The sequence below is a fragment of the Apus apus genome, chromosome Z, assembly GCF_020740795.1.
Source record: "Apus apus isolate bApuApu2 chromosome Z, bApuApu2.pri.cur, whole genome shotgun sequence".
NCBI lineage: Eukaryota > Metazoa > Chordata > Aves > Apodiformes > Apodidae > Apus > Apus apus.
The window spans coordinates 54,331,170-54,355,359 of record NC_067312.1 but is presented as its reverse complement, the minus strand read 5'-3'; the positions used below and the strand labels follow the sequence as shown (position 1 = coordinate 54,355,359).

General features: G+C 37.9%; 1 protein-coding gene across 1 annotated transcript in view; it reads left to right on the top strand.

Annotated features, from left to right (window-relative positions):
* The window catches only part of UGCG (UDP-glucose ceramide glucosyltransferase), a 29,706-nt gene extending 10,884 nt beyond the window's left edge, over positions 1 to 18,822 (top strand). Inside the window, exons 2-9 of the mRNA XM_051643065.1 lie at positions 7,134 to 7,275; positions 10,411 to 10,513; positions 11,434 to 11,535; positions 11,905 to 12,017; positions 13,871 to 14,049; positions 14,465 to 14,551; positions 14,948 to 15,137; positions 16,403 to 18,822. Coding sequence (XP_051499025.1) covers positions 7,134 to 7,275; positions 10,411 to 10,513; positions 11,434 to 11,535; positions 11,905 to 12,017; positions 13,871 to 14,049; positions 14,465 to 14,551; positions 14,948 to 15,137; positions 16,403 to 16,573 — 1,087 coding nt within the window. The 3' untranslated portion in view covers positions 16,574 to 18,822. The remainder of the gene's footprint in view (positions 1 to 7,133; positions 7,276 to 10,410; positions 10,514 to 11,433; positions 11,536 to 11,904; positions 12,018 to 13,870; positions 14,050 to 14,464; positions 14,552 to 14,947; positions 15,138 to 16,402) is intronic.
* Positions 18,823 to 24,190: the final 5,368 nt, after the last annotated feature.

Sequence of the window (24,190 nt, the reverse complement as noted above, 5' to 3'; positions counted from 1 at the left end):
TGAGCATGTGGCTACATGGTGACTCAGATCAGCAAGCTAGCTTTTTCTGTGGGATAGTTGTCTGTTTGATCAGCAGGCTGATTCAATTTATCTTGCAGAGCTGACTGCTTTATAGCCACCAGTAGGCTGAGAGTGTGGGAAAGCAGAAATGGGGAAATTGCTGTTTTGGTGGCAGTCTGTAGATAGACTGCAAGGAAAAACTGTGTGTTCAGTTTAATGCTTAGTATGATACAGTAATGGCTGTGTTGTAGGCAACTTGTATGTTTTTGTTAGGCAGATTTCATTTCAGCTTGCTGAATGGTAAACTATCTGGGATTCGGATGGTAAAAGAGTTCCCATTACTTCTGGTTTAACTGCATTTGCTTGTATGGGAGCCTTTCTGTTTCACTTTTATTGCACGAGTGTGGGGACAGATAGGGGAGTAGGGAAGAAATTTCTAGATTAAGAAAAGGGAGTGTTTGCTGGTTTTAAGTTAAGGTCTGTAGTGTTTGTTCTTTCTTCTTCCTGAAAGAGATTTTTTTTTTTTATACTTAGGACTCCCAATTCATGTTTAAACTCCCCCCTCTTCCTTCCCCCTTTAAAAAAGACTGTATTGAGCTATGCATTGAATCTACTGACCATGACATTTGTGATAACATTTGGAAGATGCTTCTTAAAGAATTTCACCTGTGTATGAAGATTTTAAATTCAAAATGTCAAATAGCACTAGATAGGATTTTTACTGTTTTGCATTGTGTGATTTTTGTCTTTATTACTAGTCACTGACTGAACTACTGCATCCAAAAACTGGAAGAGCAAATTGGTGTTTGCTTTTTGAGGACATTTACCTTCTGAAAAATTATGGATATCACAGTATCAGTGATTTTTTTTTTTTCACTCAGTTCCGTCTCAAGACCTTTAATTTGAGGTTTTGGTGTGGGTTGCTTTTTTGTGGTGTGTTTTGTTGGTTTTGTTTTGTTGGTTTTTTGGTGGGCTTTTTTTTCTTTAAAAAAAAAAAAAAGTCCAGCTCTTGCTGGTTTAAGGTGTTTTCTTAAATGATGCCCCTTCCTCCAATTCCTGTTGTGATGGAATTGCATTACATGCTAAGGTCCTTTTTTTTTTTTTTTTTTTTTGGTCTATAGAGTATGTGTAGTACAGGAGAAAATACACATTGGAAGGGAAGTAAATGGTTGATCTACTTTCTAACCTCTCCTGGCATTCAACAGAGCACTAACAAATTGCAATATATTTATCAACATAAACTTCTAGTATGCAAATAGCAGGATTACAGATTTTATTATCAGTTTTTTTGCAGGCATGAATGCACAAACCTATGACTGTTTCTCTCCTGACAGACAGCCATGAGAAGCCTGTACTGGGAAAGTGAGCACCTGACTCTTACCCACCATTTCCTTCTGTTAAACTTGTCTACTTCCCTCTGTCTTTGACCATTTTATCAAGGCCAAGTGACATGTTTTTTACTCCAGTTGTTGTCATACTAAGAGAGAAGACATTAGGTCTTCCTCTTAAGTTCTCTCCACTTGCCCCCAGCTGTGCATTTCTGCTCCTCCTGTTGTTGGATCTGACACTTCTGTGACTTGAGTTGGTGGGTAGGTGGATTGACTTGTCATGTATCTGTATAATTATTCCATCAAATCTAAGTAAATGGCAATAGGGGAGGATGGGTTGACCCAGGCCAGCCACCTAGCAACGGTGTCCTGAACTGGCTGAAGCACATTTATATCAGGTGATGTCTTTCTTTCAACCAAGAGAAGCAGAAGGGTTCTGTGCCTTAAGTATTACTTCTAGAGTCACTTGAAAATGCTGACAGTTTTCTACTAGCAATTAATTCTAGTTAGCTGTTTCAGGCAGGCAAATATGAATAGAGAACAAGCTATAAGGCAGTGATTGAATGGTGTAAAGGAAAACTGTGATGCAAAGTTGGTTGTGGAAGAGTTGTCAGGGGCCTGTCCCAAGTGCTTGTGTGTGTTTCTAGAGGAAGGTGTTGTGCCCCAGATGCTTCCTTTGAGCTGATGCTGATCCTCCTCTGACTTTATGGTGAAGAGGCTTATGCTGTTTCTCATTGGCATCTCAGCTCTTCTGGAAGGTTACTGAAGTCTGAGGAGGTACTCTCTGTTCATCCTCTGATCCATGATCTTGGCAGCACATTCACAGCTACCTTCTTGAACATGCTCTGGAGCTTCTTGCAGCCATCTCTACAGTGCCCTAACTAATTTGGCAGAAGACAACATGAAGTGGGAGGAAAAAAGCCAGATTTAACTCTCTGAAGTGGGTGAATTGAAGCAGGATTGCACAGACGTCAGTACTGGCACTATGTCGTGTTTGGCTGGTGTTAGTGGCATCACAGAGGAGGAGAACCCGGGGATCTTGAATCTGCATGATCATCTTGCTGTATACTTGCTAAGTTAAGCTGATAAAATGCTAACATTATATATGGGGTAATAATTATGTGGTGGTTTAGGTATCTCAACCAGCTCAGTGTGGGATCAGACCTGTGTGCACCAAGAAGCACAGCAAATCCCAGAAAGGAGAAAGGAGAAAAAGGAAGTGTCTCTGACCAGTACCCTGTAGTTAAACTGGTTCAGTTACGTTGTGAAGCTCCATTCTAAGGGGGGGGGAAAGGTTGGAAATAAGATCCAGGTGTTTAGTTACTGGTTTAAGAATAGTTCTGTGCCTTTGCTAGGAGACCTGTGGCCATGGGTGTTACTGGGTTTGTTTGATCTGTTTTGCCACTTCCAAATCTTTCTGAAGTCTAGGAGGTCCCTAAAAAGGAGTAATTAATGTAGTGGGCCTCTTTATGCATGGAAGTATGCCTGGGTGCTTAAATCTGGGTAGAGCAGTGTGAGAAATAAGTACTTGATAGTTGTGTGGTATTCAGGTTTAGTTGTGTTGTAGCAGAGTCCTCTTGTGCATTTCTGTGCCTCCACACCCAAATGTCTTGTTCTGCTTCCCAGTGGGATGGTCCAGAGCTATGGCAAAGGCTGCTCGTGCAGAACCCTTCTCATCTTCACAGGCAGGCTCCCAAGCCAAATGGTGTCTTGAATCCATGAGTCTGCTACAGATAAATAAACTTGTGTCCATCTATGAATATGTAGTTATGCATGTATATATAATGTATATATATATATTTTATATATAAAAGTGCAATCTCTTATCTGAAAAATGTTCTTGGTCACTTAATTGTAAGATGATCAGATGACTGTATAAAGTTACTGCTGTAAGATACTGAAACTTACTTGGTAGTTCTTAGGCAGAATTGTCTTTGTATCATTAATGTGGCAGGATTTTAAATGGACTAATATTAGTCCTTGTGAACCAAGGGTGCTGTTAACCCTTTCATAAATTGAAGTGTTGTCTGTATTATTTTCTGAACTCCTCTAATTTTTATTTTGTATTTAATGGTTTTATCAGTGTGATACATCCATAGCATTTTTTTCCTCCCTGTGCATAAAGTGACCTAGTTTTGGAGATGTTTTAACATTTAAGATATGTTTAGAAAAAAATGAATATATGGGGTTCTCATCCTTTTTACCTTTCTGATGCCAAAAGAAGCAGGATAATCTTACATTTTATTTCTCCTGTTCAAGCTGTGAACAGGAGAAATAAAATTCTCCTGTTGTAGCTCCATACCACTCCACAAACACCTATGTGAGGTGCTTCACCTCACTAACATGAAAACTTTGCGGCGGTTGGGGGGATGTTTGTAAATTCAAGAAGCAGGAAGACAGCCCCTTTCAGAAGTAATGATCTGCTGGCTTATCTTGGTGGCCTGTGGAACTCCCACCTGTTAGGAATTTCTGTCCAAGAATTACTTGCCTCCCCCTAAAAGGATAATTTTTTAGGTAAAGTAAGTGCTGAGGGGAAGTTGAAGTGGGCAAATAAATAGCCTTCAGGGTTTTTCAGCTGCTTTTAAAAGGCATATATTGCTATCTCAGCTGAGAGATCCAACTGTGTGTCTATTGTAGCTAGCTTTTTGATTTTGCTACAAAATGCTCCTGCCCTTAATCCCATGTAGGTAAGAAGTGTATTCTTGGCCTTAATAAAAAATAATAATAATAATAAAAAAAAACTTTGGCAAGAATTCATAGTGCGTTATGCTGAGCAGTTATAAATCCAGTAACCTGGATTTTGTTGTAGGAAACTTTTTTTTTTCCTCTGTGGAGAGAAGGAATCTAATTTACAGTTGCTTCTGTGAGTTAATTGTTATCGTGTTAAGGAGCTGCAATTGAGAAAATTTTGCACGTCTCCTAAATGAAATAGGATAGTTGAACTGAAGCTCGTGACACCGTTTTGCATCCTGCTGCTTTTTTTCCCTAACTGCATACACTAGCACCAAACTGCTTAGAAGGAGTTTCAGTTTCACTACCTAGGGATTGCAAGCAGATCCATTTAATATATGTAGGTGCAAAAGTGCTTATAGAAAACCTGCCTACCGATCTTTCACACATGATACTAGAAAGTGCCTTTCAATAGTGCTCTGCCAGCATCTGTTTCAGAGCTCAAAGTTACACATTCCTTGGTGTAGTGTTTTTCTACTGCTTACTGCATTAGGCACAGGTAGAAAAAGATGCATTAAGCAAATACATCTGTATAGTTAGTGTTTTTGACCGGTTTGAGCAGCTTCAATTAAAAAAAAAAATAAAAAAAAATTTTAAAATTCTGTATGTGACAAAAACTTTGTGAAAGGATTTCTTTCCTTTAGGATAAAGACCACTGTGATTACAGCTCTTGACTCAAGAGCACTGAACAGCCACAAACACAAGTTAGTGCTCAAAAATACCAAATTATTGCTTCATCTTACTTCTGCCTTAGAGACTTCAGTGCATTTTCTGTAACGCACAACTTGGTTTAGAACATACCTGCTTCTATACTGTTAATGTTGTTGAAATTTAGTCAATTACTTTGACTTCCATGTTAAATGTTAGCCTTATTTGGAATATTGTAACTTGGCTTTTTATGGTGTTTGGTCTGTTTCTCTGGTAGATTTTCCACTGTAACATCTAAATTTCTCTTCAGAATGTGCCACTTCACAATTAGTTCTTCTCACTGTAGAATGCTAATTTACTGTTAGTTTGCCTCTTGCTCCATAGGGTCTAACAAAGCATTGCAATTACTGGCATGGAAGTTGCTTTACTTTATTGTCACAATACTGCAGTCCTTCCAGGATGGCAAGCTGCCACTTTTATAGTTTTATGTATAGATCATGAGTTGGAATATTATTTTTAAAGCAGTGTGTTAGAGACAGTCTTGCTATACTGAGTTGTACTGTCAAAAGTCTCAGTGTATGGTGTTACATAGCTGAATAGAGCCTGATAAAACGTGTTTTCCAGGGTTTACCTCTCTTATACCCTGTGTAGGCTGTTCCTTACATAATTCAATTACCTGCATAATCCTATGTGTCAGCATGGTTTGTAACATGATGCCTTGCAAGATTCTACAGTTTTATCACTTGGCTCTTATTCTTTATCACAGTTCTGCCTCAGGTCTGTCTTCATACTGTCTCCTTACCTTTTTCCGTTTAATTGTCACTTCTCTTATTTCCTATTCATCAAGGCTTCTGCCTCTGTACAAAGCCATATGCATTGCTACAGGCTGTTTTAAATTGAGTACTTCTGACCCCTCCTTGCTTTATCTACTTTTGTTTCTTCTGGTCAAAGTAGTGTTCTTGGGACTCTTCCTTCTTACTTGTACTAAACCCTTTGTTTGCTCTTGTGTTTGTGGAGATTAGTAAGGAAAATCTTTGTCTGTGGTAGATATCTGAACTATTGCTTTTCTTATGTTAGTCTGACTGTCCCCTGTCTGTTAATTGCTCAGCAGCAATATTTTCAGTTTGCCTCTGCAGTGCCCAGTCTTGGACTCAATAACAGTACAAGGACATCATCTGCTTTGTCCTTCTGCCTTTTTAGTGAGCCTGTTGTTTGTTCTCTGTAACAGCGTTATGGTTGTGGGACTGTGATGTCACTGACCCATTTCAAGGAAAAAAGTAACTCTAGAGAGCTCTTGGAATTTCTTGTTCTCTTAGTGGAGCTCCTTTGTAGTTCAATAACTTCAGTTGGTCAGAGACATTCTTCAGGAGCATGCTTCCTAGGAGCTTGACTGGTTTTTTGTTTTTACCCTTTACCCTGTTCTTATTTTTGTTGGGTTTGGTTGGGTTTTTTTGGTGTGTTTTTTTTTTTTTTTTTTTGGGACGATGTCTTGTAAATTTTGAACTGTAGAAGTTTTTAAGATAAGAATGGATACCATTAGGTACATGCTACAATAAAATACACTTTCAGTTTGACTACTGTGCATGTTAGAGAACTACAGTATGCAATAAATATGCTAAGTTGAAATTTTTAAGTTCCAGCAAAAACTTTTTCTCTCATTACTTAAACTGTATATATTTACTTGATACAAATTTGATTGTCTAGTGGCCCATCAAGCTTTCCGAATTTAACTTCGCATTCATTCACATACGATTACATGTTCCTGTTAATGACTTGTGACACAATTGTCAATTTACTTTGCATCTTCATTGCTGAAATATTAGAGGCTGTTTGGAATTGTGTTCTCAGTTTAGCTATGCGTCTGACCCAACCTGATGTCCAGTTCATAGGGTTTTTTATATGACAGTTGATTGATCTGTATCCATCTCTTGGAGGGATTTGTTAGCAAAATGGTCAGTAGGATGCACTGTTTCCCATGTGCTTTCAGCTCTTTACATTTTGCATAGATACACGAAAAAGAACCTGAGCCTTTCCTTTTTTTGCCTTGCTTACAATTAATGGTGGGCTTTATTCTGTTTATCCTGTTACAATACTATGAGTTTTAATGTTATGGAGGAAGGCAGAAAAATCTTGTCTCTTGTGTGGTTTGAAAAAAGTTATGCTTTTATTGTTCAAAATGCATTAATCTGAAATAGCTAATAAGTTGAATAAGGTTGAATTTAACATACATAAAATGGTAATGATTTTTTAGGCATTGTCTCTGACTCATCAACTGTCAGATATAAAAAATAGTGTTGTTTCTTAATCCAAAACTATTTCTTTTGCAGCAGTTTTAACTTTCAAGCTTTCTTAGTTCTGACTGTATTTTGTGTGGAATTCTCTTGAGCAATTTCTTTATGTGGTGCTATGTGTTCTTCTTCCTTGCAGACGCCTCCACCTCAATAAGAAAGCCACAGACAAACAGCCATATAGCAAGCTTCCTGGAGTTTCACTTCTGAAGCCGTTAAAAGGTGTGGATCCAAACCTGATCAACAACTTGGAAACCTTCTTTGAACTGGATTATCCAAAAGTATGTATACTATTTAGTATCTTTTTTGTTTTTTTTTTCCTTCCCTCTTCCATGCCTCCAAAAGACTTATCAGGAGCTTGGGGTAGAAATATGCAACTAATACTCTGTAGTGTTCTCAAAAAAAGAACACTTATCTGATAGCCTGAAACTTCATTGTGGCTCTTAATGATGAGTCATCTAATGAAGAGTAGCTCAATGATGAGGTGGTGTATCTTGCCAGTTGTTGGTAGGTAGAATAGTCTCCAAGCCACTTATTGGTGTTGGGAAACAAATAGTTAAAAATGCTTGCATTTGCTGTTGAACACTGTTTGACTATGTAATAGAAGTGATAAGTGTGTCAGATGCTGTCTTTGCTCCAAGGAGCTTGCAACTCAAATCTGAAAACGCTTGCTGCATCATTCCATACTTGGTGTACGCTCTTCTGGAAAGAAAAAGGGCTATGTTTTCTACTTAGCTCCTGAATTCCAAAACTTGTAATTTACCTTTAATAAAAACAAAAAATCTCAGTTCTTCTTGAAACTGCTTCTGACAGTGCTGCTTCAGTTGTAAAAGGTTAAAGGTAAGTGTAAACTCTACAGCAAGTTCCCTTTAAGTTTTGCAACTGGGAGCTTTAAACTTACTCCTAAGTAGACAGATAAAACAATAAAAAACCCCCACCATTTTAAGCTTAATAAAAGTTGGATAGTTTTTCTTTAATGCAACTTGAGGCCTTTGGAAAAGCTTCAGGCATGAAGAGTTTAATCTTTTTTACTCAACCAAGGTGCAATAAAGATTAAGTGTGGCCAAGATAAGTTTAAAGCACACTTGGGACATGCTATGTGTGCCAATATTGCAAAGCGTGCAAATAAGTGGCAACAATACATTAAGCTATCTTACTACTATAATGAGCATAAAAGCATGCAGCTGAGATATTTCACTACAAATACAATTTTTTTGAGAATTCAGAAAAAGTTACGCTGGATCTTGCTTTGACAGGTAGTCTTGACCCTTACTTCTGGTAACTTACACATATGGGTGGCAATCTTAAAATATTGCTACTCTACACAAATCTGATAATTGCAGTGACAATTGCATTTTTCCCCAATGTGAGTGAAAATGGAAATGTGAGTGCTTCAGTTTACTGGAGCACAGATTGTATAGTACAAGCAAGATCCTCAAACTGTTTGAAAAAACTTACGTACACCAAATGCAAAAATACTTAAGATATTAGCTACACCACAAAAATTAGCACAATGGTGTTGGCTAGTATTCAAAGTTAAGCTGTCTGGGGAAAAATTATTAGGAAATAATTTTAACAAAAATCTTGAACTCAGCTTTGCTGGAACAAGTTTAACTTGCAGTGATACTGATTCTCTGATACTCTACAGTGATATCCAACATGTGAAATAAACTTGTCTTGCATAGAAGCCAGTTAAACAGCTTATAAACTTCAGGACTTAACACGTAATATTACCAGTGAACAGTTTTTGTCTACTGTGCTTATTGTGGCAGATATCTTTCTATTAATGTTATGTCCAAATTAACCTGATTGTGGTGTTAAAGTAGACAAGCATCTTTGCATATATATAGTCCTGTATTTTGTAGTTCTTTACTTGGTTAATGCATACAAAGGTTGTTTACTGTTAATTTTTCTGTTTTAAAATATTGGAACGTCAGAGGTATGGATATAGATGTGTCACAGCAACTGTGGATTGAACATTAATTATTTAATTACTAGCAAAATAGTTGTTCTCTTAGATAGTTCTTCATTGCTCACCCAATTAAATAAGTTCCTCAGTAATTTCTGGGGTGTTCGTGCTGATTGGTTGTTCTGTTATGGTGGAAGGACCTGTCTGCTTAACGAGACAGGTCTTTTGCCCTTTAAATTTCATCTTCCATACTAGTAAAATGATGGAAATCAAATAATGCTCACTCTTTAGGCAAATTGGCTTTGAGTTTGCATTCAGAGAAGTAGAGATGTGTTTGTCTCATATGTTGTAATTCTAGACCAAGTCTTACCAATTCCTATTTAGTGGTTAATGATTTTGTTTCCACAAAATTCTGAATGCAGTTAAAGTCATTGGGGTTTCTTGTTTTTAACCATACCATTTTTTTCTTGAAATATGTATTTGTTTAAATTAATTTACGTAAGTTTACATTTATTTACAACTGCTCTATCAAATGAGGTCCAAATAAGTTGTTTTTAATGAGGTGGCATTTTTAGGTCTTGGTGTGTAAAAAATGGCTTTTAGGTATCTTGATCAGACATTTGCATTTTCTGAATTTTATTCTTTGGATTAGAGCTCTAACAAAATTACTGAACTATTAGAACAAGTTAACAGGCAAAGAGGAATGTTATATCAAGTAAGGAATATTTAAGGAATTTGCTGTTAGTGCAGAAACGGAAATATCTCCATCAAAGCCTGCAAAGCTGTCTAAAAATGTTGAGTGATTCTTAACTCTGTGTCCTCACCCATTCTCTGTGGCTTACATCTAACAAGCATGTAGCTTGATCACTGAAAAAGCTACGGTTTTCACTTACCTGTTGTTGATTTTTCAACCATTATTCTGTTGAGGAAAATATACGCACATTACATATGCACATACATGTTCCTGAGCTTAGCTTTATTATACAATGAAATGAACTTATTCTGGTCTCTGTGGGTTGTCTTCCAACTCTGTTGTGCATATATATGCATCTACAATGAACAGGGAGGTGAAGTTCCGAGGTATGCAATCAAGTGTATTATAGCATCATTCCTTTAATATTTTGTGTGCTATAATTTCATTGAATATAAGATTGGATTTAAGATTCATATGTGAACAAAAATAGAATTGGAAAGAAAAATTGTGTAGCAGGGTGTCTTGCTTCATGCCTAATAAAAGTCCTGATAACAGGAAGACTTAATGTTACTCAGAACAAGAGTGTATTGGGATACAGGCTTGGTTCTTTTTTCACAAGTACTTGGTTGTGCATGGAAAATAAAAAAATCTTATTTAGCTGCAAAACAGCTCCCTTGGTTTTATTTTTAACTCTGCAGCAGTGCTCTTTATTTTTTCAGTTGGGTACACTATAAGCTTTATTCCTTAGTCCGTATGGATATTACGTGTGTGTGTAAATATATATGTGTATGTATACATTTTTCTTTTTACCAGTATGAAGTACTACTCTGTGTACAAGATCATGACGATCCAGCTATTGATGTATGCAAAAAGCTTCTTGGCAAATACCCGAATGTTGATGCTAGATTGTTCATAGGTAAGCAGTGCAATTCAAAGGTGGGATTCTTACTTGTAAAATGTTCTTAGGTCTTTGTGCTTAGTAGTCTAAACTAAATAGTAATCTTGTCCAGCCTTTGTTGGTTTTGTAGCTTAATCATCAGCTTGGTGTAAGGAAGTAAGTCTGTAGTCACCATCTGTGACATTAGTCCAGAAAAACTCTAGGAAGAGTGATTTATGCAATCCCTGCAAGTTTTTATTTCTAAATCTGAATTAAATTGAGATTAAAAAATCTCAATTAAAAATTGAATCCTGTCGTTGCACTGAACGGAATGTGCAGGAAGTGACTTGAAGTTGTGGCTGTGTTTGAGGTCCTGCAGCAATCAAACAGAATCACTGATTGGCAGGGGTTGGCATCCTTCAACATCTTAGACTGTAGGGCTCCTTCTTCAGTTTACACTTGAATTAGAGGAGGGAAGGGGTAGTAGGACTAGGTAGTAGAATGTCATGTTTTTCTCTGGTATGAACCAAACTGGACCATGTCTGTCTGTACACTCTGCATCACTTTATTCTGTTCCTTATTTTTTCTGCTATTACTGTAGAGTACAATAGTCATAATCAGTAGTCTTAAGAAATAAGAGGTAGAGAATATCTTACAGAATGTAGTAATGAACTTTGTCATTCTAATGGCTTTTTAATTACAATACCCTTGTTACCCTGCCATTTTGAGGAGGCATTTTAGTATTTTCTTTTTAATTCTTTGCATAATTGTAGTAGGATCGAAAACATAGACATGAAAGTATAATTAAAAATTAAATCTTTTTCATAAAAGTAGGCCTTAAGAACTGATGTAAAAACTTTTGTAGTTCTTCAGTGAGTCTATGTAAATATTTTGGGTATTGAGTCTGAATTCTAAAACAAACCCATATGTTATTTGTGTATGATGTTTGTACTTTTTAGGTGGCAAGAAGGTTGGCATCAACCCCAAGATTAACAACTTAATGCCTGGCTATGAAGTTGCCAAATATGATCTCATATGGATTTGTGATAGTGGAATTAGAGGTAGGTGTGGTTTGTAATGTGCTGAGTATGATATTGTTCTTCTTTCCTGTAGAGAAACAGTTTGCCTGAGAATACAAGTAGAAATGTCAAGATCTGGTAAAAGTATTTTTGTGGTATAAAAATGCTCGATCTCTAAAGGTGAAAATCCTGTTTTAAAATACTGTTCAAACTGTTTCCATTGTATTTATTGTTGATCATAATAATAATGTTAATCACTATTTTCCTGAAACTTTTTTCCTGCAAAATGCTGTGCAACAAAGCATACATGCTCTTGATATTGGTAATAGATGAGAATTAGTGTCTCTGTACTGTAGTTTGCTCTTGGCAGAATTGCTCAAGGAACTGTCTCATTTTTTGTTTGTCACTTAGTAACGCCAGACACACTGACTGACATGGCTAACCAAATGACTGAAAAAGTAGGCTTGGTCCATGGGCTTCCCTACGTTGCAGACAGACAGGGTTTTGCTGCTACCCTTGAACAGGTGGGTGAAATGTCATGTAGTTGTTTGTTTGGATTTTGTGTTGGTTTTTGTTGTTGGTTTTGTTTTGTTTTTGCAAGATCTTTCTGGCTTTAAAAGTCTTGTACTGCTTCTTTTACCTTTTGAGTGAAGAAATACCTGTTTTCAGCTGTAGGCACACTTCAGACTATCTAGGTTAACTTTTAAATGTTCCAAAATTCTACTGTGTCATTCTGAGCATTGACTCAGTATGTAAGTTTACAATGCAAACAATAAAGATTACAGGATGGAAATTATTTGTGGTGTGTAAAAAAAATTATCCAAATTGAAAAACTCTTTCTAGTGGTTATTGAGAAAGGGCCATTAGTTCTATTTGATGTCTGAAAAGGACCACAGAAGTGGCCATGGCAAGTCAGAGCAAAGTCCAGCTCACACAGAATCTGATTTTCTGCAGAAGTTACAGGCAGAGCCTTTGTGGATGGTAGGACACCAGTATGGCTTATATCCTGTTTTTCTTTAATACTGTCTGAACTTTCTGCAGTGTTCAGCTGAGAGACTTCCTGAGCAGGAAGTAGACTGGTTGACTAGTCCTCCATATATTAACATTGCAGTAAGAACAGATTTCTTACATTAACTTGTCCATTCTTTCTCTGAGTCCATGTAGATTTTGAACATCTATAGCTGTATTTACCAGGCAGTTGATAGATTTGTCTGTTACAGGAACCTCCAGCTTGTTCATTCTGACCCTTGTTCATCTGTAGTGCTATTTCATGTCTCCTAACACTTGTTTTGAAAGACAAGGTGAACACTTGATTCCTGTTCACTGTCTTCATGTCAGTCATTGTGTCCTTTTCTCCCTTCTCTTCTTTCTCAGTAAGTTTTCTTTTGTAGAATGAAGAGGCTGAGTTTTCTTGTTTGTCCCTTGTGTCTCAATACATGTAATTTAAAATCTTAAACATGCCGGATTAGAATAAAAGACGTTTTGGCCCCAAGGCAAACTAATGTGTGTCAAAGGCTGAAATTCAGAGAAATGAAAGCAAGATTCAGTAGCCCTTCATTGCATGGAGGGAGGGCAGCTTGTCTGATTTCTCTGGTGCAAAGTCCACTTATGAGAGAAGATAGCAGGGAGCTATAGCACAAAGCTCTGAGCGCTGCTTGAAGTAGCAAGAATTGCAGCTCCTGCTTCTTACTCCTGGAAGAGCTTTTTCTTCCAGATCCAGTACTCTGACAGATGAACATGCCTTTTCTGGAAGGAGTTACTGTATCATTAAGATTGGCCTGAAGGTCACCTATAGGAAAGGACACTAGTGAGAGGCACTAGCATCTGTTCCTACTGTCTGTTTATAGGGTACTCCTAGTTTTAAGTTAGTGAATCTTCTGAGAAGGCTCACTCACAATCTGAATTTTTTTCTTTGCTATTTGTTTGTAAGTACTTTAAAGAAAATTCCTCTGCTACTGTATAACCATATAATAACTTTCTAAGAACATGTATGCAGTAAAGCAGTTAATTGTTACAAGAAAAAGGAGACAGCATGTCTTGTCAGCTATCCCCTAATGATACATGAATCCTAGCAATTAGTAAGTTACTTAATGGTTTTTTAATACATGTATTCCCTGATAACAACCTCAATAAATTACAAATTAAATAACAAATGAAATACAGTAGTTTAATGTGCATTAAAACACACCCAGTGTCACTAATAGATTTATCAGATTTGATGGTAGACTAGATTTCTTAAGTTGGCGGTATCTTCCCAAATACAGTCATAATTCCCACATTTAACACTTTTTTCCTTCCAGACATTTTTTAGAGGAAAAGTTGTTAGAGTAGTACTCACATAAATACATATGAAGTTTAAAAAGCCTTGTTTTGGCAGGTTTATTTTGGAACTTCGCATCCCAGGTCATATATTTCAGCCCACTTAACTGGCTTCAAGTGTGTAACAGGGATGTCATGCTTGATGAGGAAGGATGTCTTGGACCAAGCTGGAGGACTGATAGCTTTTGCACAATATATTGCTGAAGATTACTTTATGGCCAAAGCGATAGCTGATCGGTAAGATGACTCTGAAGTAAGCTTATTGCTTTCAATGTAGTGTAATTTTATCTTTTTAAATACATGGTACATACTGTAGGTATAGGTGTTCAGATCAGGCTCACGTTTAAAGCAAACATACTTACGATACATGCTTTGTCCTATAACTGAGCTATGTAATTTTCAATTCCTTGAGAAAACAAGTTTCTGAAAGCTTGGTTTAAGTGTTATTCAAGTGGTGTTTGTTCTTGTTCAATGAAGAGGCTTGATAAAATACATTAATTTATTTTTTTGCTTATGCTCATTGTAATAACGTGGCACGTATGCCAAAGAAGCTTTCCAAGTCTAATACAATTTTCTGATGTTTGTTCTCTAATTGTTCTCTGCATCTCTTTTTTTGCATGGTTTTTAAAATAACCATAAATTAATTTTTCAGGGGCTGGAAATTTGCGATGGCCACACAAGTTGCAATGCAAAACTCTGGTTCATATTCTATTTCTCAGTTTCAGTCCAGAATGATCAGGTAGAATTTTAATATTTACTTCTTCTCCCACCCACTCCTGTCACCTGCTTCGGCTGTGTGTAACCTGATAATGAGAGGGAATACATTTTTCAAGCTAATTAGCTCTCATGTCCAGAATGCTGAAGTTCCAGTGCACAGCTTGATACACTCTTCTTGTTCGTGTTGGGAGGGAGGCACTGACTTCCCACAGAAGTATGACTGATACTAGTATTTGAAAAACCCTAAAAAAGCCCCTCAGTGCCTTTTAAATGCTATGTGCGCTAACTTTGAGAGGCAGAATTTTTTGCAGTGTTTTCTTTGAGATATAAATCAAATGTCCGAACACAATGGCGTGGCATTTGGTGAGGATGCAAAGAATAATGTACAGTCAGAACTGATTTGTTTGTCTTTTTCTAGGTGGGCCAAACTGCGAATAAATATGTTGCCCGCCACAATAATCTGTGAGCCAATCTCTGAGTGCTTTGTTGCCAGTCTGGTTATTGGATGGGCAGCTCATCATGTGTTTAGATGGGATATAATGGTATTTTTCCTGTGTCACTGCTTGGCATGGTTTATATTTGACTACATTCAACTGAAAGGTGTTCAGGTATGTAGCTTCATTTTCTTTGGAGGTTATTAAAGTTACTAGTGCCATCTACTTCAGAAAAAAAGCTAAGCCAAATTTCTACAACAAATTTGACATTGATGAAACAACAGGTCAAGTCCTGTTACTTCTCAGTCTCCCAGCTTCAGTTATAATAGCATGACATGGAGTAAGTGTTCTTGGTTTTATTTTGTTTTCTGTATAAACCAGCCTTTGCCTACACTCTGAAACTTTGGGTATCTGTCCCCTTAAACTTCATATTTCCAGTTTGCTCTGCATATGCATATCCAGAAATGTTAACCTTTTTTTTTAACAGCATAAGAACAGCAGCTTTGTGAGATTTCATTGGATTTTTTAAATTTTATCTTAGTTGTCACTTGTATTTATTGAGGTGCATATGTTAGTAATGGACTTACAGGACAGCTGTAGCCTACTTCTAAAAATAAAATCTTCCCAGCACTTAAACTAGAACTAGTCCTCAAAAACTTTTAATATAGAAAGACATCACAAATCAGAGCTGCATTTGTTCTTCTAAAGCTGCAGGAACTATTCCAACTGTTTTCTGCAGTGATCATACTCCATCCAAATCTGATCCAAGTTTGATGTGCATTCAAACATCAAATAGTCCTTATATTGAAAAATATTCTTTTGGTAGTCCTAACACAGTACTGGAAACAAATAATATATATATTTTTTTAAAGTTAGGCCTTGTGTTGGTTCTGTAGGAATCCAAAAGGTCAGTTTAACAGTCACCTTTCCAATTACACTTCTTGTGGTGCACAGCATGTAAAGGAGCTTTGTGCCTACACTTCCTCTTCTGAAGCCTCTGTGACTCTAGCTCTGCATGTAGCTGAAAATTCTCAAAAAAGCAGAAAATAGAGAGAGAGACTGTAAGTGTTTTTCTTAGCCCCACTTTTCCTGTGCAATAGACATCTGTCTAGATGCTGTTCTTCTGGGGTCTGTGGCAAAAACCTAGTGTCTGGTTGAACAGTTTTACAAAGCTTCAAAAAGAAAAAAAGTGCAATTGTCACACTTTTTCTTGCCTCTTGCTCTGCAATACAGAAGTTTCTTTTCAAACCTTCCGATCGTTCTGCTGAGCTACTCATGTTTAATGTGGGTAATCACACTGTGAACAGGAAAGTGTTACTATGTAAATCTGTATGGAAAGATTTAGAATAGACTTAAGTCTGTCATACAAATATTTTAAATTACTTTAAAATTCCTTTTGGATAATTGGTATGTTTAAATACTTCTTTTTGTATTTCTAGGGCGGTGCTCTGTGTTTTTCAAAACTCGATTATGCAGTAGCTTGGTTCATCAGAGAATCCATGACAATTTATATTTTCCTATCTGCTTTGTGGGACCCCACTATTAGGTGGAGGACAGGACGCTACAGATTACGTTGTGGAGGCACTGCAGAAGAAATTCTTGATGTATAGCCACAGCTTTGTAACTGTGAATGTCAAAAGGAGAAACTGGGGGAAGAAAAGTATTATAAATTGTTTATATAAATACTTTTAAGAACATATACCATCAGTAGTTTTATTATTTGTATGTTTTGGTATCTGTTCTTTAATTTATTTTTGCATGGCACTTGCATCTGTGAAAATAAATCTGTAGTCTTGGCCAAATGGTATCTTACTTCCATGTACAAATAGAAATTGAGAGAATTGGTCCTGACATCTACTTTCTGTAGGATTACTCTGCAGTAAACTCTTAATAAATAATAAAGTATCCTCCTGGATATGAACAGCTTCTTACTCCATGATGTGCTAGCCTAGCAAATCCAGGATTCACCTAGCTATTTTCCAACTGGATTGTACGAAGCTGTACTTTGTAAAATCACAGAAGTACAGCTGATTTCTGTTTTATCTCACTAAATTGAGCTAGTAACAGGACCTTGGAAAGAAGCTCTTAAATGCTTTATGCCTACCTCTTGTAGTTGCTGCAGATGTTACAAGATGAATGGAAAGGTAAAAACGCTTTGCAAAAACAAACTGAAGTAAAGCTAGAGTTTTGTGTTTATATGTATATATGAAATACTTTAGTCATTGCAATGAACCAAAAGTGGACTGAGTTTGATAGGTTGAGTTGGAAGGAGTTACTGATCAGACATGTATTGTGGGCATCTTCTGGCCAATTCTGATCTGGTTCTGTGTTGAACCTTGTTAAGCACTGTGCTGTAACTAGCCAAGCTGGTCACCTGCAATATTTCCATCCTTTTTTGAAGGTGTTTGTTTTTCCCTGTGAGTGAATGCTTTGATGGGGTGAGGGTGCGTGTGTGGGACATAGTGGGGAGTGGAAATATATTTCAGAAACATTTCACATGTGAGCTATTTTCTTATACGATGTCTTAAGAGGGTGAATTCATGAGGCAAGTATTTAATATCTTTTTAAAGTGAACATACATACCTATGCTAGTCATAATTAAGTACTCAATTGCAGTAGTTATTGTGAATATATTGGAGGGCCGGGTGAGTTTGCTATTACTGATTGAAACTGTAATATTAAGTATCAAACTAAGTCTACTTTTGGCTTTTTGCCTTCTACTGTTAGTCTAGCCTTTAGATTGGACTTTTGTGCTGCAGTAGTATGACTAAAAGGACTAGATTATAATGCATGCTATGTTTTTCTCCTCCGTGCTACCTGAAGCTTGGTTTCCAGTCTCATTGTGAGAGTTCCTAATTTGTGGTGAACTGGACTTGTTTTCTTTAAACACTTTAATTAAAAACACAGCAAAGCTAGAGAGGAATGCTGCATAAGCCTTTTGTTTTCATAGCTGTATTTATGCTGCTTTACTTCATATGGAATAGCATATTGTCACCATGAATGTGAGCTGCTAATTACAAGGCTAATGCCAACCAAGCAGCTTTAAAACTTGGATGATAACGTGTAGCGTATTAGCAATAATTACATGTATTTATAAAAATGGATATTTTTACCTTACTGAGCCAATCCCTTACCTGTCATATGCTACACAAGGTACGATGTGTATGTATGTGTCATTAAAACATATTCTGGGCCAAAATGCTTCATCCACCTTAATCTCTTCTGCCTTATGATACCATGGAACTCTTCTTAATGGATATTTCTGTATGAACAAAGGCTTTTGATGCATGCTTCATTCTCTTAACGTGAATCAGGAAAAAGCATTTTTCCTGAGGAAAGTTGCATACTGAAAGCTAGTCTAGTTGTGATCCACAAAAACATTCTGGTCTTAATCTTGTTTTTTACATAGTTGAATTTTGTATCTTTCTTTGTTTCATGAAGTTTGATGCCATTCATTGCACTGCTGATGTGAAGCTTAGCTTGCAACTTAGCTTTATGCTGATTCCTGCAGGCAGTGGAACAGAACCAAAAATAAAGGCTGTACAGACTTCATTAAAAAAAAAAAATTAGGTGGGGATAATTGTTTAACAGGTGCTTTTGTATTAGTAGAGCCATGTTTGATCACAAAAAATAAAGCTTCACTTAAGCAAATAGTTTCATTTGGGTATTGTTCAGTCAGTTATGAAATGGAAGCAAATACTGTCAAGTTTAGAAGATGCTGCAACAGAACTTCTAAAAGTTAAAAATGGTTAATGTAACGTTGTGTTGATCTACAGATATGTAGAATATACCATGTTTATTTAAAATAAATGTTTTTTCTTTTATTTAAAAATAAATTTTGAATACAATCTGTTTGGAATACATGTGTGTTTTTCCCCCTTTGTTCCATAATATGTAGCATTACAAGTACTTACGGCAGTTTTGACAGCAGCAATAAATTTATGTGCCTTTCTTTTGAGGTTTTTTTACAGCTCACATTATTAACTCACATATACCTAAACCTGACTTTGAGTTGTCTTTAGGTTTTTTTATAATAAATTCAGTATATAAACCTGTCACAACTGAAGTGATAGTTCCCTATTGGAAACTAGTCAGCCTAGATTCAGATTTTAGAGATTAACATATTTGCCATGACACATGTTGAAACTGAGGAGTAGTATTGATAATTTGCTTTGAGGTACTCTGCAAAGAGAGCACTCTGCTTGCCCTGTCCTGTGACTGGGCTTTTTCTTACCTCTTTCCTAACACTTTGACTTCTGTGTGTGAAACTGATTAAGAGACTGTGTATGATAGAGTTTTTGGGAGCTAGAAGCCAGTGCAGAAGCAAACAGCACTGGAGTCACTTGAAAGCTAGTTGCAGGAACTTAAATATCCCTTAGAGTAATTTGTGCTCAATACATTTGCAGCCATGCAACACAATACCTAAATCTCTTTTCCCGAGTTTTTTATTATTTGCCTGCCTATTATTAAAAAGTGTTTGGTTTTATTCTGTACTTACAAATTAAATTTGAAAATTAAAGAGATTGTCACTCTTCTGTCTCCTGATACTGACTGCTGGCTACTGGTATTGCCTCTCAGTCTTTTGTCAGCTGGAGAAGTTTGTCTTCTTCTAACCACCTGCTTTCATATATCACTTCTGAAAGTGGTTTCATACATCTTAAAGGTTTCTTTTTATGCTCACACCTAATTTCTGATAATCTAGTTGTAAAGGTGGGTTTGAGCTCCAGCTCAATCCATTCTTGGATTGAACTGGTCCCCCAACAGCGGTGACACCAATTCTGGCTGTTGAGGCTAAGGAGACCTCAAGCTTTTTGTGGCAATAGATAAGCTTTTTACAGTTACACAAAATTACTTCAGCTTAAATACTCTCTAGACTTGTCTAAAAACTTTTAGGGTAGAGGATAGCACTGCATAGAATGACAATTTCAGACTTCAACTTTTGGATCTGACAGTGTATAAACTGAAGGTTCTAATTCTCAGATTATCCTATGTGGGTCTACTACTTGGAAAATCAGAGTGAATGCACAAGTTTAAATAAAGGTGTTTTCTTAGTTTTTCGGATACATTAAATTCTGTGACACAGTTGCCCCATAGCAAGTACTGCTTATCTGGACAGATGAGAACTTCTGCAGACAGTCATCTGGGATGTGCTTTTAACAAAAAAAAACAAACACAACCCCAAAAAAGCCAAACCACAATTAAACCAACACAATGTGACCCCAAAGTCCCCACAGAACCAAACCCTAGTGGCTTTGTGTATCCTGTAGATCCTGAGCATTTGAAGTCCAACTGTTTGAGCAATTGCACTAACAGATTTTCACTTCCAGCCATCAGACCATTGAGAATAAGTGGTAATTCTTACCGTTAAATTCCCCACATTCTGCTCTCACTGTTTATTTGTCTGGTCCTTAGAGTTAAAACCTGTCAGTAAAGAAGAACATTTAATGAATCCCTTCAGGCCAGTTTAGCCGTGGCTGTGTTTGTATTAGAGTCTGGTTACCTGTTTCATGCAGAAAGTTGCTGTAGACTCTGTGGGACATCTTTGCTGAAAGCTGTTGGTTGGTTGGTTGGTTTGTAGCAGTTTCTACTGACAGGTTGACTGTGTTCTCAGTTTCAAGTCCTACATGCACATCAGTGTCTAGTTCTCCCTTCAAATCCATCTGGTGTAACTACAAGCAGACCAGGCAGCCTTGTGGATCCTGACACATTGTCAGCTGTTATAGTCAAAATGACACACAAACAGTTCTATGTTTTTTATAGTTTATTAAGTGGCAGTTGACCAAAGCAGTGCTGGGCAGCCGGGGAGTCTCCGCTCCACCAAGGGTCCACAATTCTGGGGAGCTATAGTCCATGTTTTATACAGTTGATAACTTCCTGGTTCGTGGCAGTGGCCACCTCATCCGTTTCTTCTGCGCAAGCTCAGTTTCTTTGTTGACTGACAAGTTCTCTTCACTTAGGTGGTCTCGGGATGAACGCTGCGAGTCATCCTCGTCTATCCTTAGGTAACCTAAGAGTCTACACACACGTATCAAGCCTAACCTACATAACAATATACATCTTTTCCTTATAAAGACACTATGAGCTATAGCCAACATAACAGGATATTGTTCACTATGGTAACATTGTGGTTTAGCTGTTAACAAACTGGATAACCACAGTAGACTTCTTGTGTGATCAGCAAATTAACAACTATCACATCAGTGTTCAGCTATAACCTCACAAGGTTATGCCCAGTGTGTTGCCTTTTCAAAAGCAGTTTTAAATGAGTGTCTTGTAAATGTTATTCTGAGTATGCCAAAGCCCTGCAGTCTATGTATGGAAAGTGTGTCTAAGTAGCCTTTTCAAGGGAAGAGATTTGTGATGCCTCTCTGCACACTCAGGCTAAAATAGCTAATCAGCTTGTTCCTGTAAACTAAGACTGTAAAATAGAAAAGAGTATTTCTAGTACTTTCCGACACAACTTTTGGAATGCTTTATTTTTTAAATTTGCATCAGATCAAGACTGGTCTGCTACTTTTGTGGTTTACTCTTCTGGAGAGGACATGCTTCCTCTACTTCGTCTTAATCTGCTCTTAAGTATTTTTGCCTAAATGGTGTGATGGTGGATGGTCCATTAAGAGACACAAACCAGACAGCTCGCAATGGAAGTTTGTGGGCTGCTGCTTGTTTCTGTCTCATCCCTCCACACATTCCCCCCAACTCTTTTTTTCCCCTGTTGCTGACAGGAAGGAAGGGCCTCAGCAAAACCCATGTGCCAGCTGGAATTAATGGCCATATTTATATGCAGCCAACTTGTGGGTGAATGGGAGAGGTCAGGCTCGTGTGCCTGTGGAGGAAACTAGTGAGCTCACTGGGAGCATGAAACAAGAACTGTCAAAAGAAATCTCTTCACTGGGCTTTGACATGAAGTGAGTTATTGTTCGTGACTTGGGTGTTGCATCCTCTGGGCCTGTGTTAAACTTAGATCGGCTGACAGGGTTGCAGTGAGCTCAAATGAATCTAAAGCTCAGCAAGTCTGCCTCCCCCACCCCCTGGGGCCCTGTTCCTCTTTTAAAGCTTGCCTGGGCCTGGAAGGAGGTATTGTTACATATCCAACAGTAACTTATCTTTGATGGCAATGGCTCCTTTATTTCTGTGATACCAAAATACTGGGGGAGGTGCTAAGAGAACAGGAGACTTGTACAGTGTACATTTAAAATGCAGTAATAAATTCAAAAGTGACCCCCTAACCCTGTGGAAATGAGAAAAAAAAGGAGAAAGTAGGAAGCCTTTGGGAGGTTCTGTCAGCATTTGTAATTAAGTTTATTTTTCTACTTGCACATATATGCAATTACATATATGAATGTGTATGTGCATGCATTTTTTAAATTATTTTTTTATATATCCTTATACGTGTACTAATAAATAAATAAAAAAAACAAAACAAAACCAACAAACCCTGGCAAGAACCCTTCAATTTGACAAGCCTGTTCTTTTCTGTAGGTGGACCAGAGAGTTAATATGTTTTTCTAATATAAAAAGCCAGCAGCCCAGAGCTAAATAAATCATGAGCCATTTGGGCTAGTATCCAGTTTGCTTTTATCTCTCAGTAAGCAGACAGACAGCAAGGCTCAAAAAAATGTCAGGTTTTGTTCTCGACTCTTTACTAATAAGCTTGAACAATGTTTTATTAATCCATTCTTCTGGTCATCTCAGTAACTGCCCACTGCTGGAGAATTAAGAGATTCTGCATCCTTATCTGGCAGACCCTGAAATCTGAGCAAGGCAAGGCAAATACTTTGGTCACTTGCCTTCTTTCTGTTAAGTTTCACTTGCTTCTGCCCTTCCTTCTTTGCACAATTGTTTTGTCCGTGAAGGCATGCATGGGAAGGAGAAAGAACAGAAAGCAGGAGAGAGCTGTAGCAAATGCAGTGCTGAATTTGTCACTGATGCTCCAGAGTGACAAGTACAGGCAAATCTGGGTGGTTTCACAACAGGTTGGGTAATAATGAAGGATAACACAGTGGTGAAACCTTAGAGATGTTTATAAAGGTTCTTGCTTAGAGAGCAGCTGGGACCTCTGAGATGTTCATCAAAGCTAGCTCCCCAGAATAAGACTGTTTGCCTTGAATTATATGGGGCTTTCAGGACAACTTGTTTCAGGGTTGTGTGGCTGGCAAAGGAGGGAACCCTGCAGCTGAGTAGAAAGACAGGAGAATTTGCACCCCTTTTCTCCTGGTTACAAGCCACTCAGGGACCTTCTCATTTTGGCTCCACATAAGAGTTGGTCAAGAGGGGTTCTCCTCCCCCTCTATTCTGCATTGGTGAGGCCGCATCTGGAGTATTGTGTCCAGTTCTGGGCCCCTCAGTTCAAGAAGGACAGGGAACTGCTTGAAAGAGTCCAGCACAGAGCTACAAAGATGATTAAGGGAGTGGATCATCTCCCTTATGAGGAAAGGCTGAGGGAACTGGGTCTCTTTAGCTTGGAGAAAAGGAGACTGAGGGGTGACCTCATCAATGTTTACAAATATGTAAGGGATGAGTGTCAGGGAGATGGAGTTAGGCTTTTCTCAGTGTTGACCAGTGATAGGACAAGGGGTAATGGGATCAAATTGGAGCACAGGAGGTTCAAGGTGAATATTCGAAAAAAATTTTTTACTGTGGGAGTGACAGAGCACTGGAACAGGCTGCCCAGAGAGGTTGTGGAGTCTCCTTCTCTGGAGACATTCAAAACCTACCTGGATGCGTTCCTGTGTGATGTGCTCTAGATGACCCTGCTCTGGCAGGGGGGTTGGACTAGATGATCTTTTGAGGTCCCTTCCAACCCCTATGATTCTATGATTCTATGATTCCATGTGTCTTGGAGCCTTCCATCACATGCCAACTCCTGCAGATGACTAGTGGATAAGGATGGCTTGTCACTGTTGTCCTGTGGAGTGGGCAGGGAGGGAGCTACAGCTGGAGCAGACATCTGGACCTTCTCCAAGGTCGGGAGTGTTGGCAGCCATAGGCTTTATTTAAGTTGACGTTGACACTTTATAGTGCTGCTGGTGGATTCACCTACCATAAAGGGTCCCTTCCAAAGCTGTGGGACCTGAGGTGTCCATTTGTCTAAGAGCAGGAGGAGAAGGGAAAGGAGAAGGGAGCTGGCAGATGTTAGAAGGAGCGTGGTACTGCGAGTACAACCTGTCTAACCTGGCAGCGTGGATTAGCAACCCTCTTACTTTCAGATACTTGAATAGCACGGA